This window comes from Vidua chalybeata, chromosome 6 (genome assembly GCF_026979565.1).
Source record: "Vidua chalybeata isolate OUT-0048 chromosome 6, bVidCha1 merged haplotype, whole genome shotgun sequence".
Classification (NCBI taxonomy): Eukaryota; Metazoa; Chordata; class Aves; order Passeriformes; family Viduidae; genus Vidua; species Vidua chalybeata.
Genome location: NC_071535.1, coordinates 15125939 through 15147794, shown reverse-complemented (window position 1 = coordinate 15147794; position 21856 = coordinate 15125939). Strand labels below are relative to the sequence as shown.

At 35.0% G+C, this 21856-nt stretch overlaps 1 protein-coding gene across 3 annotated transcripts in view; it reads left to right on the top strand.

Moving 5' to 3' along the window:
- Positions 1-21856, top strand: part of PPP4R4 (protein phosphatase 4 regulatory subunit 4) — a 58891-nt gene that overhangs the window by 9622 nt on the left and 27413 nt on the right. For all 3 annotated transcript variants that reach the window (XM_053946061.1, XM_053946060.1, XM_053946062.1), the window contains exons 3-6: positions 12093-12195; positions 18291-18438; positions 19144-19217; positions 20199-20305. In XM_053946061.1, the coding sequence (XP_053802036.1) occupies positions 12093-12195; positions 18291-18438; positions 19144-19217; positions 20199-20305 (432 nt within the window). The remainder of the gene's footprint in view (positions 1-12092; positions 12196-18290; positions 18439-19143; positions 19218-20198; positions 20306-21856) is intronic.

Sequence of the window (21856 nt, the reverse complement as noted above, 5' to 3'; positions counted from 1 at the left end):
TTAGTACCATGCACCTGTTCCAAAAAATGGGAGTACTCTGAGACTCTTAAGAAGAATGACTCCTAATGCTGATATGCTGATACATCCTGTATTTTTGCATTCAGGGCTGTTCAAAAGTTTTTCTGAATTTCCGCAGAGCAAGGTAGATGGAACTCCATTATATATTGGTTCATATTGTTACACTGTAAACTTTATGTGAAGTTGTTTTATTGAGGTGAAATTCTGATTATAACTTTAGGACTTAAGGAACTAGGACTGCAGTCTTGGGCCTGTATCTGTGCCTTTGTAGATATGCTGTGACAGAAGAATTTGGAACGAGACAAGAAAGAGCTTTGTTGAGATATAAAATTAATCCTGCTCTCTGGGGTAAACTTGTATAATAGTTCATTTATCTATTTTTAGGGTTAACTTTAATAATATTAATGTTTTTTTCCTTGTTCCACCAGCTGGTACTCTAAATGCCAGCACTGACTTACCCTGGATTTTGTCAAGCCTTGGAGCCCAAAGCTTTATGTCACAGGAATCAAAACTGGGATCATTTAATCACTTAGACGGAATTTTTTTCACTGTGAAAACAGAATGGAAATATAGACAGACCTTGAGACTAAGCAATTCAAAGAAGTCTGCATTATTCATTGAGAAGTTCTCCAATGTTGGTAGGAGCATCTTATTTAATCTTTTAGGGGCATTTTTTTTTTTGTATAAGAGAAGTTCTCTTTAGTTCTTGAGGACAAACAGAAAAGAAAATTGAAGTAATTTCTATAGCAAGGGCTTCTATTGACATAGTCTGGCAAAACCCGTATTACAGCTAAAGAACTGTTTTAATTATACACAATTGTAGGACTCTGTACCTGAATAAGAAGATCACTTCAGATTCAAAAACTGAGGCCAGAACTGGCATCTCTAGCCAAAGACAGTTATGCCCTCAGGCAAAGATTTTAAAAAACCACCAGTAATACAGAAGCACATTGATGGGGATTGTTCATAACTGAGTTTTTCTTGAAATTTACCCTTTGAGAATTAATGTGTCACTGGCATTCTTACATCTTGATTCTCTTCTCCTTCCCCTCAATGTATCTTTACCTTCCTAGATCACGTTGTGGATGTGTCTTTGCAGTCTGAATAGTAACAGTATCCTTTGCAGGCTTTGAAAACCAAACTTTGACAGGATGGAATCTTTACCTTTGAATGCTAATTCCCTATGGCCTATCCACCCTTGTATATGGAAGAAAAATGTTTTTCTGTTTTAAGAGAGATAATTAAACAGTATGAAGGAAGGGAATTGAAAACTTTTGCTAGATCTCCTGGATACATCTGCCTGAGGCTTTTTTGCTGCTGCCTGATAATTTTACACAAGCAGAAGGTACCACATGTTTCACATCCATGTTATTATTTGAATGGACTCTTGATGATGCAGGTATTCTTTAAATTATTCTATTTAGCTTCTTTTACATTCAAATAAATGCTTCTGCATGTTTCTCTTTGTGAAACATTACCCTATGAGGAGTTAATGTAAAGAAATAAAAATATCAGGCTTGGGATATGTCCCTGATCTTGGTAGCAGTTGTTCCAGCAGCAGTTTTGTTTATTCCATGTTGTGTGACTGTGGTTGCTGAGAATGTGTACAACTCTCAGGTACAGTGTAGCTGAGTCATTCCTTGTCAGTCGTATCAATTCAGAGCAGGACCAAGGGTAATTGCTCTGCTTTACTGAACTCATTGACTGTTGTTGGAAATGTTTTGCCCATCTATCCCTTATATTACCTTTCCTAACATAGACATACACATAGACAGTCTTTCTTAGTCATTGCATAATTCCAAAATTGCAATTGCTTTGTTTACAGAAACATGTTACTTACAGTGTGAATTTAGCCTCAGTGTTTCTATGTAATGCCTACTTTCATGTTCTTCTTTCTACTTGTTCTTGAATTTGCTCTAAGTCAGATTTAGGCAGTGTGTAAGCAGGGGTAGATGAACTGGCATGAATGGAATTGCATCATTTTAAGTATGTGTGAGTCCAAGCTGAGTAACAGAGGTTTGTTGTAAGACTTCAGATTTTTTTTTTTTAAACTGACTGTGTTTGTAAGATTCTATAAATGAAGGTGACCCACATTGCAAAGTCAACATAATGTGTAGTGGTGAAGAAAGGCTGCAGTCTCAAAGAGCATAGTCTTACATTCTTTCTAATAGGGAAAAAAGTAATTTATGCATTCTTCTTGTCCTTATCCATTTTTCAAGAGTCATCCAGTTTAAGAAAATACTTCTAACTTTGGAAATAAACCAATACAGCATTTCTTCCTAAGGCATTTTTCTCATAAGTTTTTAGAGTTAAATCTCCTATTTGATTGTTGGGGAAAAAAAGAAAAGAATTTTCTTCTTTCGCCAGTCTGTCTTAAATCAGAATTATATATATTTTTTTTTAGTTTTTTAAATGGCAAAGCAATGCAGCTTTAAATAAAATTGCATAAATTTCCACAGGGTTTATGTGATAGTCCAAGAGAAAAGGTATAAACAGAAAATCTTGGAGGACTTTTGTTTATCTGAGTAGCTTTGTGTCCAGATTGTCAATTATACCTCTAGTAAAAATTCAACATTTTTTTAAGTAAAACCAGTAAATTAATTAGGTAGATATCAATTAGCTTCTCCCTCTCCCCACCCCTGCTGCCTCCCCATGGCTATTGTTGAACAACAAAGAACAACATTAAGCACTAAAGCCACCAGTTTATGCTACTATTAAATATAGGTTATTCAAAGCTGCTTGTTTAATTCCAAAACATTTCTCTTTACCAGTTGGAGTAGACCAGGAAAGTTGGATTCAAGGTGGATCAAAGAATTTGATAACACAATTTATATTAACAGAGCTGCACAGCAAAAGTGATGTTGCACTCAATAAAACAATTGCATTTGCTTGCAGTAGTTTATGCCTACAAAATGTTTTACTGTTTGTCTGTGCTGCATGAGAAGCACAGCTGACTAACTTGTGGTTAGATTTTCTGAAGTGTATATACTGGCTTTTTTTTTTTTCCCTCCTCCTTAGTGAAATTGCTTGGTAACTTCTGTTACCAAGAGTATATTGAGTAAGCTCAACTAGGGACAGAAAGGAAATGCTTTAAACATGCTAATTGTATTTTTGTTGTAAATAGGGGTTGATTGTATTGTTTCTGGCAGAATAAACATATGTAAAAGAGAAATGTGAAAGGCATCCACTTTAATACACTTTTTTACATGATAATATTGTTTACATTGTTGGGCAGGCTTGGAGATAAAAATCCTGTCTTTAAATGGAGAAACACAAAAGCTGCCATTTTCCCTGCTGAAATTGTAACTGAGCTTTTTGAGGGGGAGGATTTATGTCCATATGAAATAGCAAAACATGAGTCATTGCCTGATTGCTGCTCACACCAAAATTCTTCTGTTACAAACAGTTAATCTCTTTTATGTAATTTTATTTCAAAGCTCAGGATTAGGACACCTATTTCTCTGCCATTTTGGGAACTAGAAATTAGTTAGACTATAGTTAGATTCAGGACAAGATTTAATTTTGGTTTTGTATTTTTCAAACTGCAGCTATTGATAGTCACTAAATCAATGGAGAAAAGAATGATAGCTACTTAAAATTAATCTGCTTCTTTACTGCAGGTTTTAACCCAAGAGTTTGTCTATTTCTTCTTGTTTTTATCACCATGTAAAGCAAACTTAGGTGTATTTTAAGGGTTACTTGTAAAATCTTTTGAACCCTGCATGCTTGTTGTATTGCAAGAAAATACTTGCACCATGAGTTTGTAATAAATCATTAGATGCATACTGGTATGTAAAAATCAACTCTTATTGTGGATAAATACACTTGTACTTTGATCACTTAAACTATTCCACCTGTTTGATAATGATGTGTTAGAGGGTAGATAGATCAATAAAATTAATACACAGATCTTTGTATCTTACATATTTATTGCAAATGCTGGGGGCTTTAAGTAAAAACATCTTTAGTGTCTCATCTTTCTTATTAAATGAAGAAGTTGTTTTTGGTCTTTTTAAATGAACAATTGGAACATGGCAGCTTTTGGATCTATTTGGTATAATGCCCCACATCCGTAAAACCCAGGAGCTGAAAAAGATTCTAACTAGAGTTTAGTACTTGATAGGTCATTTGAGATGTTCATGACTCAGTTTACCTGCTTTTTGGTAAAGGTATTTTCCCCCAAATGTTATTCCTTCCCCTTTCTTCATTTCATTTTCTTAGCCCTCATTGCTGTGACTGAGAGTTTGCCTTAAGCTCATTATTTTCATGGGACTGCACAGTGAATACCAACAGAGATGGTTTATGTGACATCTGTAAAGACTATGTTGGTCCAGTGGAAGTTGTCTAGAACTTTGGAGTTCTTTATGCACTAGAATAACATTGATAGCTTAAGCACTGTGGGCTATGTGTATGATAAATTCTGCCAGTCGATATCCATTTGCATGGATGCCTCTTCAGATACCTAATAAAAGTATTGTCCATGAAAATAATATATTGTGTTAATATTTCACCATAAGCTTAGACTAAAAATTTATTGTCCCAAACCTTTCAGTGATCAGTTAAAGTTCTTTTTCAGTTACAAACAAACCACAGGGAGGAGGGCAGGTGAATGGCATGCAAATAGTATTGTATCAATGGATGCTTTTTAACATAATTTTTCTTTTTCTGTGTTACTTTTTCTTTCATATAATGATATTGATATCAACATAGTAAATAGATAAGCCAGGAATTCTGGTGGTTAATGCTGAATATATACTGTGAAGGATCTATGCAGCTGAGCATATTTGATTTGCATTCAAAGGAAAGAGATACTCTCTTCTTCAGAGATGATTCTGGACTAATTTTAGTAAATGTGGGTGGAATTACTGGTAAATGTTTTTGTTTATTCTTTCCATTGCAGAATGTCAAACTCTTTCTGGGATAACTGTACCACTAGAAATAAGTTAATATGACTATCTGAGGAAAAAATAGTGTAGCAAAAGGCTATTTAAGATGACTGTAGTGATTTGAAGATAGGGAATGTTACTAGGACTACTACAGTTACCTAAACATAATTGAGTAGTGTCCTGGATTAACCCCAGACAGCTGCAAAGCCCCACACAGCACTCACTCATTGGGGGAGAATCAGAAGGGTAAAAGCTGGAAAGCTTGTGGGCTGAGATAAAAACAATTTAATAGGGAAAGCAAAAGCCATACATACAAGCAAAGCAAAGCAAATTCACTGCTTCCCACAGGCAGGCAGGTATTCAGCCAGCTCCAGGAGACCATGGCCCTGTCGTGTGTAATGTGACTTGGAAAGTGAAACACCATCATTCTAAATGTTCCTCATCCCTCCTTTCCCCCCCCCCACTTTATATACTGAACATGATGCCATGTGGTCTGGAATATCCCTTCAGTCAGTTTGGATCACCTCTCCTGGCTGTGTCTCCCCCCAGTCTCCCATGTCTCCTCCCTAACGTGGAGCAGAAAAGGCCTTAGCTCTGTGTAAGCCCTCCTCAGCAATAACAAAAACATCTCTTTGTTATCTACTCTGTCTTCAGCACGAATACAAAACACAGCCCTATACCAGCCACTGGGGAGAAAATTAACTCTACCCCAGGCCAAACCAGCACAGGGAGGCAGGAGGATTCTGGTGATAATGGTTTTATAAAGAATGCAGATCTGGATTAATTACCTGTATATGTAATGCTCATTTTTATCTATCTGTTTGAAATTATTCTGTCAGAGAGCTGGAAATTTGAAAGATTTGTGTCACCACTTCAATTTATTTATTATGTTAATTTTATTACCTGGCTTGGTTGTCCACTCCAACATGGAACAAATATGTTTGTTTGAGAGACATGACTGTAACTCTTTTATTTAATTAAGTAGCTGAATTTTATCCTACTTTATAAAGTGAAAATAAAGCAAGTAAAAGACTTTTTTGTTTGACAGAACATGAATCAGGAACATCTTGAAATTGAAGCAGTTTTTAGTTATTTGTGAATTTGCCTCAGAAAGCTGCCTTCGATCTGTGGTTGCTTTTGATATATGAGAAAGCAGCACTAGAGTCAGCTGTTTGAGGTTGTATTGCTGATGCATGGAACTGCATCAGTCTGAAGCAGCTGTCCAGTGTACTTGAAAATATGAGTACACTTGAAAATATGAGTCCAAATTACTTGAAAGTATGAGTATTGAAGCTATGTATACTTCTTGAATAATGAATAGAATGTGAACCAGCAGAGCTTTCCACTTCTAACTTGTCTAAAATCTAGCTCTTATATGTAGTAAGTTCACTGTTTCATGTTCACTTCCTAATTATTTTTTTCTTTTGAGTCATCAGGCCCTTTGAGTATAACAGCAGTAATTTGATAGAAATTTAATATGAACTGTTGAAAGCCATTCTGAGCCCATAGTTAGATTTCCTTGGCTAGGAATAAAGCTACTTCTACAGCTAAAACTTCAAATTGTTTCTAAAATTTTAGATATATTTTTCGGTGCTTACAATTTGACTCCTATATTTTTCAATTTAGAACGTAAGCTTAGCTTGTATTATTAGATATGATGCCTATCTACTTAAAATATGTAGATATCTATATAAAATATATCTAAGATACCTAGTTATGGTTTTCTTGCATATGAAGAAAATGCTGTGATCAAAAACTTCAAACTCTCTCTTTACCCTTTTTTATTTTTCTTTTCTTGTGGCTTTTCATTCAGTCACTGTACTAATTCCCTGTACTTTCATTCTGTACTCAGCGTTTTTTTTAGTGTCTCTAAGGTTCTTTTACATTTGCATTTTCTTTTGATCCAGTGTCTGTGATTTTGAAAAGGGCTGGTCAACTCACATACAAAGTCTGTTTTGTTTACCATTTGTCTGTGTTCTACTGTTAGTAGGATTTTGTTACAGGGATTATAAGGCTATTCTAAAAAGTTTGAGTTTTTTGAAAGATTGATAAGAAGTTCTACTTTTACCTTAACTCTAAAAGGCTGGGGTTATTCAGGCTTTTACCATGGTCTTCAACTCTTGTATGTACAGAAAGTTCTTTTTTATGAAGCCAAGCAGATATAGGCAGAGACCAGTTAACAGTTGCTTTCCTAACTTTAATATGCTTTTCTTAATAGCATGAAGAGACTCATAGCAAGGGTTGAGATGAAGTGGCAGCTTCTGTTAGAGCGGTCAATAAATCTTGAAAAAAAAAAACAATTTTTTTGGACCTGTGAGTCAGTTTAGAAAGAAGAGGTTTCAATGTACAGCTACAGATTTCTTTTTTTTTTTTAGAAATTCTCATCAACTTCTAGGACTGTTAGATTAGAGTTACTATGAAAAAAAAAGTATGGAATTGATTCAAGATGGAATATGCTATAGTCAGAAAGGCTGAGAAGGCATGATAGAAATACACACAGTAATAAAGTGGAAGCTTTGGGATCTGTTGTTTAATGCTCTACACAGGTAAGACCCACAAACTGAAGAAGGTATAAGTAGATTTTAATACTTATTAGGTAATTTAAAGTTTTCCTCTCTGTGTGCATGAAGTATACTGATAGAAAAAACAAGAGAAATTTAGGTCAACAGAAGTCATTTACCCTTCTAGAATTCAGTCAGTATCTGTGATTTTTTTTTTTTTTTTTTTTTTTTTTTTTTTTTCTTTTAGTTTAGAAAAATTACAGGCCTTGTACTTTTTTGGAAGACTTCTTATAGCACATAATGCATGCTGTGAACATGACAAATATTGTTGAATGTGAAAATTATAAGTTCTGGATCAGTGAATGAAGACTGGCAGAATGAAAGATAATACCAGCTTGTAGCTCATTTTTGCTATATCACCTAGGAATGGGAAATGGTATTATCTTGATCTTGAAATAAAAAGACTGGCTTTACTTTTCTCATTCAGACTCAAAATAAAAAATGCCAAAATTAATTCTACCTAGAAACTATACAAAATGCAATATGTGTTATAAGACCTGTAAGGAAGAAGAAATATTTATCTTCTAGGAGATTGTAATGTTGATATTGAGGTAATATTTGAGAGGAAAAATGTGTTCCTTTGAGGCACTTACATTCTTGAAACTTTTCTTAAAATTCAAGGGAGAATAGCTTAATGTTTACGCATAATAATTAATGTATAAACTCATAGATCTGATGATATTAGGAAGAAAGAAATTATTGTGTCATTATAATGTATTTGTTTTGGTTCAGAAAGAGGTATCTGTATGGGTTAGAAATTCTTCTTTCTCTCTTTGACAGATATTCAGCAAGGAAACAAAAATAAGAGAATTCAGTTGACCAAACCTATCCTGGTAAACAAGGTTGCTATGAATACAGAACTACTGTGCAGCTAAATCTTGGGTTTTGGTTCTTACTTTAATTACAGTAGAAGTTTCACATGTAGTGGTGTAAGTTCAGATATGTACTAAAATCAGATTAGTTTCTTCTTATTTAATATGTAGACCATGTAGATTTTTCACAATAAACTAAAGATGATTCTCAAAGGAAGTCTTATGAGCCACACACTTTTATGTTATTGACGGAAATATTTATCTGATTTCTAGTTTACCTTGGCAACTGTAGATTGTACAGGAAAACAGAAATCCTGGAGGGAGGATTGAAGGAATAATTCTGAAAAGGCTAAATTCTGTCAGATACTGAGCTTTCATACAAATAGGAAATTAACTCTAGGATTTATGAATCCCAGTCACAGAATAGTTTAGGTGGGTGGGGACCCCTGGAAGTCATTTGGTCCAATGCCCTGGTTAAAGCAGAGCCAACTTTCCAAGTCTGATGCCATTTGATGTTAGATCACGTTGCTCAAGACATTGTCCAGATGAGTTATGAGTTATGAGTTATGAGTTATATGAGTTATGTCCACAACTGTGGACACCCTTTTTCAAGTTCAAGAGTTTGTGAATTTCATTTTCCTAATACCCAGTTTGTTACTGAATACTTTAATATTTTTTTTTTTAATTGTGGTGTTCTAATCCCTCACTCGTTGAAGTTGCTAAATTTTTACTTCTGTCTTCAACAAATTCAGATTTGGACCAACCTAGAACATTATAGAATCTTGCACTGAAAATAATGTCAGTTGAAGGGTGTTAACACTGTAATTCCCTCCAGCCACTCATCAGAACTTCTGTTTACACAGGGCACACACTTGAGTGGTTGATTCAACAATGGCTATTTAACAAATCATTTTTGCCGAATTGGTGCCACAGTGTGAAAGAAAAGCCTTTACACAAAAAAAAGAAAGTAAGTTAGCCACAGTGTGAAAGAAAAGCCTTTACACAAACAGAGCTTTAGTTAGAGCTTGGGTAAACATTGTACCCTCAGTCTTCTTTACAATACTGTGTTCTGCTCCTGCCATCATGTTTTATAAGCTAGTGTGAATAAAGAAGAGAAAAATGTAAATCTGTCTTTTCTTTTTCAAAATCCTTTGTGATAATATTGTCTGGCAGTACACTCAGTGACTAATCTTCATTCTTCATGCTGCAGAAGGAGTTGTAGTCCTTGCATCCATTTCCAGATAGAAATGTTTCTAATTGAGTATCCAGGGACTTAAAAAATTTTCTTTGTTCCTATCTTGTAGAGTCTGTTTTTAAAAGCACTTTAAAAATTAATATAAGAAATCTTATTGTCTTCCTTGAGCTTCATGAAAGTTTGCAAAATTGGCAACACATACCCTGAATAAAATCATAGTATAGTTGTGAGAAGGGATCTCTGGAGATCATCTTCCTGCTCAAAGTAGTGTCAATTAGAGCAATATATTCAGTCTTGTCCTGAACTCAGGATTTTAAATTGTATGGATGGAGACTGCCCCACCTGTGTGGGCAACTCTTTCCATTATTTGAATACTCTGACATAGAAGAATTTGTGTTTTTTTAAGGTTTAAGTGGAATTTCCTGAGTATTGAATTTGATCTGGATCAAAACAGCATAGGGCTGTTCTGCCACAGCTATAGAACTTGCATTTCCTGCTGCTGGACTCTGTAAGATCCCTCTTGGTTTGTTTCTCCAGCTTCTTGAGTCACCAGTCTTCTGGTCAACACCTCCTCCTGGTTTTGTGTCATCTACATACTGAGGGTGCACTCTGTCCCATCCCCCAGGTCATTAATGAAAACTTTATTGCCCCCAGTAAGGTAAACCATGAGGTAAACCACCTGTGGCTGGCTTCTTTGCCACTAATCACAGCCCTTTAGGCTCAATAGTTCATTCAGCTTTCAGTCCACATCACTTTCCATTTGTCCAGCTTGTACTTCATCAGTTTATCTATGGGGATATGATGGGAGACAATGTCAACAGCCTTGCTAAAATAAGTTAAACAACTTCCACCCTCTCAGCCAGTCATCATGTTGTCAAGTTGGTAGGTCAGGATTGATTTCCCCTTCACAAAACCAGGGTGACTACTCGCAGGCATGTTTCTGTCCTTCATATGTTTGTAAATGGTTTCTAGGAGGATTTGTTTCAGTATCAAGACATCACAATTATTATGTGGACTTCATTTTATATGGTAAAAGAAACAAGTAAAAGAAAATGCAGGGGCTCGAAGGAGAAGGCTTAGTGCTGTGCTTGTGCGTGAGAAGTGTTTGAAAAGTGCTTTCCAATGGGTCTTACAGTTAGACCACAGCTGGTACCACTGGCCAGCAGCAAGCAGCTGCTGTTGCAGAGGAAGGAAGTATTAGGACAAGAGTGTTGAGGCCTTCCCCAACTTCCCTCCCTGCATGAGGATTCTCATCATTGCTAAGTCACTGGAATCTCCTGTAGAATGAACTCAGAAGATGAATACTGAAGTTTTATATTTAAATGGTATGTGGATTTTGCTAGCACAAAAGAGGCTGAGCTAAATTGCTTCTAAGTATAGGGCTCTGTTGTGTTCTTCTATAGTTAGCACTGTTAATAAAGGAATAGTGCCTTCAAAACACTGAGCTTATTGTGACTCTGAAGAAAAGATTTAGCATTTATTTTAATTTGTTTATTAGTACAAAAATGGGTACGTCTGAGCATTTAGCAATAATTCACTATAATTCTGGAGTCTTCAATATTTAAAGAAAATCTATGGTGCAGCTCATTTGGTAGAAATAGAAGAAAAATCTTCTGCAGTTGGAAAATTACAGACTGTGTAGGTGTTGAAATGCCTCCTGCTTCACTTTCTTAATTGGCAGTAGGCCAGATACTAAGAATTTCTGGTTTAAAGGGAAATGCTTCCCTTTTCTTTACATTTTCATGGATAAAGGTAGCATTTTGTTTGCATTTTTTAGCAGTTAGGGTTTCTTCCATCTTGATACAAAATTAATGAAGTTTCAATTAAATAGCTTCTCCAAGTTACCTTGGCTTTTTGCATTACTACTGGATAACACAAAGATATGCATGCCTTGCCAAAGGAAAAGGATGTGTTGATGTTTAGTTTTAATTTTGGCATCCAGACCCTCTTGCTTCCTGATTCTATTCTAGGATTTGATCCACTTGAGTAATTTTTCTTTTTACCTCATACTTTTTTTCATTGCTGCCTACCATTTCCTTCCCATCCTGCTTTTTTTTTGTTTCCTTTTTCAATTGTGGGATACCATTGAGAGAGACAGAATGAGGAGAAAGGTACAAGATCTGTAATTTAACCAAGGTTTTTACATCCTTTTAAAATCATGTTTGTATGCATATGACTATACATCCGACTGCTTTCTCTACAGAAAGGAAATAATGGTAGGTTTCTGTTAAAATGCTGTACACTGTGTGTTATTTTCATGTATATCTTCTATTTGCCCCCTTCCTATGGTTTATCCCTTGTATTGCCATAAGGCAAAAGATTCCATGAAACCACTGCCTTGGTCATCTGGTTTGAAAAGATCTTTCAAAAGTTTCATATTTTTATGCAAAGCTACACTAAAAATTAAAACATTGCATGTAGGAAATGATATACAATAGCTTGATAGGTTGATATTTTTAAATGTAGTCTTCTACCACACATTATTAAAAAAAAAAAAGCCTCTTTGCTTGCATGAAAAACCTGAGTAGTGTAGGTTTGGTTTTGTTTTGTTTTCTAATGAAAGCCATGAGCTTGTAAACATCATAGTGAGTAATGTATTGTATGTTTATGTTTTTGTAAGTTCTGGTCAGGATATCCAAGGAACAAGTGTGGTGGCAAATCTTCCAGTCCTTATGCGACAGAATCCTGCAGAAACACTTCGTCGGGTTTTACCAAAAATCAGAGTAAGTTTTGTGTGTTGAGTTTTCAATGTATCTTTTTCTGCCAGTTTAATTATTTTAACAAAGGAAAAGAAAAATCCCACTTTTATTGCAAACTCAGTCTCTAGGAGGTGTATATCCAATAGGTCTTCTGCATTAATTTGCTGAACTTACTAAGTATTACAGGTACTATAATTTCTTAAAAATTGTTACAACAGGGGAAAAAAGAGCAGAATTAATACTGCTTAGATGTTCTAAAGATTTACCAGTGTTTTGACAGCTTTTTTGAGAATTCTTTTTGAAGTTTATTCAGTCATAATGTTTGATTCTGATGTTATTGATCTCCTTTCATCCAAATATTAAGATCTTCAGGGTGCTGTCCATAAGAATATACTTTGCTTTTAGCTGTCTGTGCAATTTCATGTTCTGCCCTCCATATTTTTAGTAAGTCACTGCTAGCTGTGATAAATGCAAATGCAAAACTTAATAATGCTCATGACCCCTAGGACCCCTGCAGAAGAAGAGGGTTGGAGAGGGCCTTATCAATGTATACAAATACCTGACAAAGCAAAGACAGAGATACGCTCTTTGCAATGGTACCCAGTGACAGAACTGCAAGTGTTGGTGCAATGCGCACAAACAGAAACACAGGAGGTTTCTTCTGAACAACAGGAGTCACTTTTTCACTGTGAGGGTGACTGAGCAGTAGCACAAGTTGCTTAAAGAAGTTATTGTCTTCCTCCTTGGAGATATTCAAAAGCAGTCTGGGCATGTCTTAGCTGTGACTGGCTCTGGTTGAGCAGGGGGATTGGACAAAATGCCCTCCAGAAAGACCCTTCCAGCCTTCTGCGAATATCAGACATCACCTCTCAACTTCATGTTATGAAGCGTCTGTGATCTCAGGAGACGTCTGTTTCTTAAAAGGAGCTGTTCCAACTTTTATCTGTTTATTTAGATGGTCAAGAAATGGTCAAAAAATAGCTCTTCTCAGGACTAAGGACTGGTATAGACTGACAGATGGTTTAGAAAACATTAAAGTGCTTCTGGTTGCATTCTGCACTATAAGATGCAGGTCAATTGGAATTTTGCTTAAATATGTATGAGTGTAAAAGTGCTTTGAGAAGAATGACTTGAAGTTGCAAAGTAATTGGTAACCCTTCAACTTGGACCAAGTATCTGCAGTTACAACCACATTATTCTGACATATGTAATGCAGTCTTTTTAAACCAACCTATTGGGTTCAAGAAAAGTTGGTTTGGTTTTTTTATGCTTACTATACTGAATCCATTTTTACCTCTGGTTTTCTACTTTGAGAGCAGAATTCTTCCTAAAATTAAGGAAAAATAAGAAACACTGGACCTTTTCTACCCTTATTTTTCAGGCTGTAGGGAAGTGCTGGTCTTGGCCTGTCTTCAATAAAAAGTCTAGTATGGAAATGCAGTTTTTCATTCTAGTTTTAAGGATTTCTTTATATAGGGATGAAGAAAATATTTGGAAGTATGATCATTTGCATGAATAGGAAAGTATTTGTACAGTGGGAGTTGGATCTCAGTGTGATCTTTGATCAGGCTGTACTTAAGTTACTTTGTAGAAGTATCTTCCTGAATAATATTAAAGAAATTCAACTGAAAACAGTATATGAAGAAAGAAGCATTAGAAATTGAAGATCGAAATATTTGAAATGAAGCAGACAAGTTTAATAATAAATGCAACCAATCTTTGAGCAAATTACTGAGAAAACTATTGTGGTTTTCATCTTACAGTATCATTTAAACCCAAATTGGATGTCTTCCTAGATGAAACTTTGTAGAATGTATATGAATTAAGTTCCTTTCTGTGGCAATGCTCTTATAAAGCCAGTTCTTCAATGGTGTTCTGTTACCTAATATTATTTTTCTGTAATAGAAGTGAAGTTGTAACCACATGCATAACACTTTTAGCTACAAAACAGTATTTGACATCATTATCTTGACCTATTTTTTTTTTCTTAACCTTGTTTTTTATTGGAGGAATCATCCTGACCATTAAATGGAAACTTTTGTATTCTGTAAAGGCATAATTGAACTCAACTGTGATAAGAATCTTGCAAATGTAATCTGCCATTGCAGGGAAATAAACTGATTTAAATTACTGCACTTGGTTCTACTTCGTTAGCTTGGGAGTAATCATTTGCGAAATCAAATTGGCACATGAAAAATGAATTGTGTAGTAACAGAAGGCTGTTTCTTTGAAAGTATTGTTACCATATAATTGCATAAGGAAACCAGTGTACTTATTTAGCATACTTGCAGACACCCAAAGCAAAATTCATGTTTTTATTAGAACTAAGGGCAAAGCAGATGAAGAAAGAAATAGATGCAAGGAACATCCAGTCGGATTACATTGCAAATTTGTATTTCATTTGTGAAAAATTGATAAACCTGATTACTTCTAGAAATGTAGAAATGGGTGTATGCAAATTGCTTATCATTCTATGAAATCTAATTAAATTAAAATTGTGTCAAAGATACTATATGTTCAACATAAGTGTTTTAGATCTGAGTAAAATCAATACATCAATAAATGTCACATACATAAGTAATTATTGAATTAAGTGTCAGTATTTTGGTTATGCTATTTAAAAAGACATATAGTATATCATTTAGATGTTAATGTAGGAATGAGATTAGGAAGTTTTCTTTTAAAATTCTGCTATTAAAATGAAGTTGCATCTTTGTATGTGTTCTTCTGCATAGAGAAGCCCACTCTGGATTTCTGCATGCACCTCCTCATGAACCTTGGAAGTCATTGAAATGCAGATTTAGGGAAAGCTTAGACATTCTTACAAGCATTTCTCTTTGTGCACAAAATGGCTCTTTTCAAATGATATTAATAGTGTTTTTCCTGCATTCCATCTTTGAGCTCTGCAACCGAAAGTGATGGAGGGATTGCAGACACCTGATTGCAGGTGTCTGTCTGAATAACTAATAAGACATTTTGCCAAATGCTGTGATTGCAGCAAACTATGCTTATTCTTGTTGTTGTGTATACATCAAGCTTTATTCAGTGTTGTCTGATTAGTTCCAAATTAATTTTCAGAGTTACTTATTTTCCTAATATATTAACCTCCTCTTGAAAGCTTTTCTGTAGCTGATTTTATAGTTAAAGAAAAGGTGGGGTGATTTTTATCCTTCCTTATACCGAACAGTAATTTTAAGGTCCATTCTCATTATATCCTTCAGCTTCTGTAATCTCCATTATTTCTATGTCCTTTAGTCTTTTAGTCTAAAATTTCTATCATACCAATGCAATGCTAAAATTATTTGACTATGTCTCTGCTTGCAGCATTCTTTCAAGCGAATTCTGTTGTTGCAGGACAAAATGTGCATTTAAACTAGAGATGAATTTTCATTTTTCCAATTAATGGAAAAAAACTAGGCTTTCTAAATTTTAAGTTTTGGGGCCTGAATTTAACTTGTAGACATTAGAATAGCTAAGAACATGTTAATGCCCTTAAATTCCATTAAATATGCTTGTCTGAATAAGATAGACAGGGAGAGCTTTTTTAGTCTGGAGTGAAAATTTGTGGAGTATCCGTGTATAGAAAAATACATTACTTTCTAAATAAATAAATGTATATTAAGTAAATTTAAATTACTCAGCTTGGGTTGTATGAAAATATAAAGAGGAGACCCATATATTTCCAAATGTGGAACTATACAGTTCTGAGTGTAAACATCAGTGCAGGCAAGTGTGTAAGCAGTCTAGAAATTTATATTTCAATGTCTCCCGAGGTCCATGAGGAGGCACATCCAGAGAATGTGTTCTTACACATGACTATCCAGAGTTATGTGGATCAGTGGAGGAGACTATTTGGAAACTTTGTTTGTTGGTAAGTAACCCCGTTTGTATTGCGTACAAGGTAAATATGTACGGAAAACTGAATTCATAGAACCACAGAATGATTTAGCTTGGAAAAGACCTTTAAGTTCATCAAGTCCAACTGTTAACCTGGCACTGCTCCATAATTTTCTGGTCTGCACTGCTGTGTTTGCTTCTACAGTATGTGGATAGTTCTCTTGGTTCTCTTGGTGATGTTTTTTTGAAAAAGTTTTAAGCTAGAATCCCAGAATTCTGGGATTCCCAGGTATTCTGATCCCAAAAATATTCAAAATACAAAATTGGTAGGTGTCCGTATTCTTTCTTGGCTGTGGCTGTAAGAGCAGTGGTGGAACAAAGGCAGAGTCTGTGGAAATAAGAAGAAGACGGTTTTCATGGGTGTTGAATGCACATATTTTGTTGGAAAGCAGCACAATACTGTTTCCTTTTTCATTTGTGGGAGCAAGGACACAGAGAAAGAAACATGGTTTTAAACTGAGACAGGTAATAGAAACTTTACCAAAAGAAACTTATCTTGAGAGATGTGTTATTGTTCTCCTTGAAATGAGATAAGCTAATCATTGTACATTTGTGTGTACAAATGGTTTGACATTTGTAGAATGAAAACTTGTTTTTTACTAAGTGAAATAGTAATTTCTCAGATATTCTCTACAAACTATTTTCTCAACAAAATTCCTCTGATATGCAATGCTTAGAGCCATAGAATTGTTAAATTTAGAAAAACCCTTAGATTATTGCGTCCGGTTGTTTACCCAGCAGCGCTATTTTCACCATGTCACTGAGTTCCATATTCAGGTGCCTTTTGAACACTTCCAGGAATGGTGGTTCCACCATGTCCCTGGCAGCCAGTTCCAGTGCCTGACCACCCTTTTAGTGAGGAGAGCCATGCTCCAGCCACTCTGTCCCCAGCCTGTAGCACTGCAGGGGTTTGTGTGACCCAGGTGTAGGACCCAGTGCTTGCCTTTGTTGAACCTCAGACCATTGGCCTTGGCCTTGATTTTAATGAAGACATTAAACAGGACTGGCCCCAGCACTGAGCCCTGGGGATCCCCACTTGTGACTGTCTGCCAGCTGGATGTAATTCCATTCACCAACACTCAGGACCCAGCCATGCAGCCAGCTTGTAACCCAGTGAACAGTGCAATCCATTAGCAATTATGCACTTACCTGTAAAAGGAGTATTTTTAAAAAAAATATGATCCAGGCTTATTTTTATTTTCAATTAAAAGTCCAGCTTATTTTTGATTTTGGGTGAGTGATCTGAGAAAACACTGTTCATATCAAGCAGGTTAAAAAAGAAACAAAACCACATATATAAAGTGCTAAGTAGGAAGTATGGGCTTTAGACTCCTACTGAATTTGGAGTAATTTGTAAAATGAGAGTAATTCTTTAGTAGTAGAATATTTAACTTTTTATTTTCTCAGGAAATAGATACACTTAGAAAAGTAAGCAAATAGAATGTTCACTTAGTTGATAGATATTTACAATTATTAATAGTTACAATGAATGCTGTGTCAAAGATTGCATCCTGAAAGGTCTGTGCATAAATCTGAAATTTAAAATTTAAATTGCCTGTTTTTAAATTAAAAAAACACAGTAATATTTCATTTGACTTCAACATATTAACTTTGTTTAACTTTTGAGTGGATGGTTTTAAAGGCAACCTAATTAATGACATTCTTGTGTGTCAGAGATCAGAAATACAAATGTTTAGTTAGCTAGATAAATATTCTAGTGTATCTTGCTTTATTCTTAAGACTGTATATATGTACTTTTCGTTTGCATTCCATGTTATTCAAGGGATGAAATTTTAATTGCCTTCTGCTATTTTAGTATCTCTTACTGAATGAATGAATGAATGAATGAATGAATGAATGAATGAATGAATGAATGAAATACTTATTTTTAATTCATGTGCATAAACATCAGAAGTGCAATTGTTGGCTGGCTGTTTCTACCTCTCGTTTTGTAAAGTAGAAAAATCCATGCATTGCATTGATGAAACTTAAAGTCTCAAAAGATATTATAAGTAATTTTTTTTTCTTAGAAGATTCATGATATATCATAAGAAAGTTTAATGTCTACAGTAAATTCCTGTTAAGAGAAAATAATTTTACAGGAAATTTTTTAGTTTACCCAGGTTGTTGCATATTAATTCTAAAAGTGAGTGTAAAAATTTGGATATTCTTTCAGTACATTTCTGCCTCACTCTAAATTGTTATAATTTGTAATTATACAGGAGGTTCTGCATGTTGCAGGAGTGGAAATGCAGTTAACAGCTGCTGTTTCTTTTTTGACTGTTCTGCAAGAGGAGTCGGTGTCCATTCATACGTACTCCCACTCCTTCCTACACATCATTCTCCAGAACCTGGAACACAGAGATGCAGGTCAGGGCTCTACAGCTGCTCTGATGGCTGATGACCTCTACATGTTTTGTTTCCTTAGTGATCCTACAATACTGTGTCAACAGTGAGTGCAGTCACTGTGACTTTGTATCTAGACTTGCATGAATCAGAAGATTTCTGCATGATGACCACTGATATTCATACTGATATTTAAATGTAATTCTGACTGAAGCAAAAAAAACCCTCTCACTTTGTCTGAAGGATTAAATCCCAAAGTTGTTTCTGAGTCTGAGCTTCTCCTGAAGTACCAACGTTTTGCGTCTGACAAAATGGAGGGTGGAGGGTTGACATTTCTTCTGTGTTGATTATTTTTTCTTAATTTCTTTGACATTAATTTTAGAATACAAAGGAAAGAAAAGGCCTGTTGTGCAACTAGAAACTTTCAGTGGGCGTAAGAAAAGAATATGCTTCTAAATGAAGGAAATTAGCTTTATAAAGCAATCAGAGTAGTTATTAATTTTATATAGGAGTTGGAAAGGGAAAAGAAATGGGGGCAGACCTTGCTTCTTACCTATCCTACTTTGTACACTGAAGCCTTGAATATTAATATAGTGGCTTTCAGATTCATAGCTCCTTGAAGATATGTGTAAAAAGTTAGAGCAAATTTTGTAAATCTGGTATATGTTTTGGTTTAGTTGTTGTATGTACAATATAAGACATCACATAAAACTTGTATCTTTTAAACAGGTGTCAGCAATGCATGGTTAGAAACTCTTCTTGCTGTAATAGAAGCTTTACCAAAAGAAACTGTCAGACATGAGGTAATACTAATCTCTCATGCTAACAAAAAAAAAAAAATATTGTAAGATTGTATTTCCCTGAAACTTTTATTAACTTCAGTCAGATTTGTGACAGTTCCTTACCTGAGAAAATGGTAATGGTTATGGGACACACTGTAAGAGACGAATGGGCGACAGGTGAGACAGGAAGGTCACCTTAAGAAAAGTAGTGTTCTTCAGCAAATAAAGTCAGCACTTACTTACACTCCACTGTAACATTTCCACTGCACTTTGTATTCTCAGTAACATGTTTTCCTGCATCCTGTTTTGGTTTACAGGGTAGTATCTCACTCTATGTCTTCATGAAGAAACTACATTTTGTTTACTATTGGACTAAAATTCCAATATTTGCTAAATGGAACCGAATGCTGGAGAGCCATTCCTTAGTGTATTTCAGTAGTTCTTGGTGTAACAAAACTCTAATGCACTGCAAACACTCTTAATTTTTCACTGTGTAGCTCAAGACAGAAGAATAAAATCTGTCACTAAGTTATAATGCCAGTCTCCTTTAGTCAGATAATTTATTCACTTTTAAATGTTCGTATTTTGTTAAGTTTAAAAGGTTTGCAACAGACATATTGACTGTGTTTATAATTTAAAACAATATGGAGATTTAAATATATGATTGTTTGTGTAGTATAAAAATTCTCATTGAAATAAGAATAAAATCCAGAACTGTTTAAAAATTCAGCTTCTAAAGGGTAAAAAATAAAGTTGGAAGAAACACAGAGAAATTATTCTAGTCACCTCCAAAATTTAATTGCAATGTAATTTTAAAGATGGCATTAAAAAAAAAAATACTATTGATGTGCATAGGTGCCATTCTTGTTAGTACTGATTAATTCAGTGAGAAGGTTAATGACATTTGGGATATGTTTTCGTAGATTTTTTTTAAAGAAGAGGAATACTTTATTTGATGCTCACAATTTTTCTCTTCATATTTCTTCTTTTTTTTCCATGTAGATCCTGAATCCTCTTGTTTCCAAAGCACAGCTTTCTCAAACACTTCAGTCCCGTTTAGTCAGTTGTAAAATCATAGGAAAATTAGCTAACAAATTTGAAGCTCATATGTAAGTAGACTGTTAATATATTTTCATTCCAGAGTGTAAACCAGTGTTTCTCTGTTTTAGTGGACAAAAATTACCACAATAAAAGTAGATGTTATTGCAGAAATGAAATACTTTTTTTTCACAGATCCTTTTCATTATTTAACTGGCATGTTTAGACTTGCTGATGTTCAACATTTTATAACTTGAGTTTGTATGTTCTTTCACAGATTTGAATGGATACCATTTTCAGGCCATTTTTCCATATTGTTTTTCTTACTAGAAAATAGCCCACACAGTGAATTTCTCTGCAATCTTACAGGCAGAAAACACAACTTCACCTCCTTTGAGTTTCTTCTCATAGGAAGAGGAATTCCATTCCTAACTTTTTATTATGTAACCAAATCTAGCATGTTGATCTGTTTTTTTTCTATCCCTGATTAAAATGTAGATATAGGAGGAATTACTGCTGTTCCCTGATATTATCCAGCCCTTAGATTCAGTGTCTGTGAGTCTGGACAGAAAAGGGTGCAATGATGAAAGTAAATCCGAGTCTCTCATCTGCCCAAAGCTGTTGGTGTGGTACCTTCCTTGGTCAGTTTACCCAGACTTGTGATAGCATGACCACTTTACCAAATGTGTTTGCTATCTGGGCAATCCGGTACAACGTGACTTTGAATTACAATAGAAATCCACCGTGGGCCAGTAAAGGCCCAGAAACTGTCTAGTTGAGGAAGCCCACTCTAAGAATGATTTTGATCTGTCCCAAAATGTAAGAATTCAGCATATCAGAAAAGAAGAACAACATGACAATAGTACAAGACATTTAGGAATAAATTTATTTAGATTATGTTTTTTTTTCTTCAATATAAAAGAGCTAGAAGCACCCAAAACAAAACTATCTAAATCTTCATTTGCTGTTTAGACTATACTTGTTGGGTATTGAAAAGTTAATGAAAATGGTAGAGTAGTATTTTTTGAGAATGTTACCAAATCTTTATGTTCCAGATCTTTAGGACTCTGTCAGAATAGCAGTTGCATTTATTTATTTGATGTTGCATTCTCATGGAAATAAGTGACTTTGCGGATTACTTGGAATCTTATGTAAAATATAGTAGTGTTAATTAGTAGCCATAATAATCACATTTTTTGTGGTGCTTCTTCAACATGATTCCTTGCTCTTCAGAAGCAGGAATCCCCACATTTCAGTAAACAAGTCTTAGCACCTTTTCTGCACAGCCACTACTTTTTAAGATGATAACTCAGAATTTTCTGGGATGTCTTATTCTTCTGGTAGAGAGCTCTTGAGTGCAGTTCAGAGGCCTGAAAAGAGAGCTGGGTCCTCAGGTGTAGAACGTGGCAGACTGAGTAAAATTCAGGACGCGCTCTCATTACCCTTTCAGAAGGACTCTGGGTGCAGGCCCAGAAGACATATCTATCCTCAGGAGTAGGCAATATATAAGCATATCTTCACTTTCTTCTACAGAATGGCACAGTTTTTCCTAATAAAATTTATGCTATAATTAAAAACTTTGTATTCGATGTTATTCCTAGTTTTTTTTTATATCCTGTCCT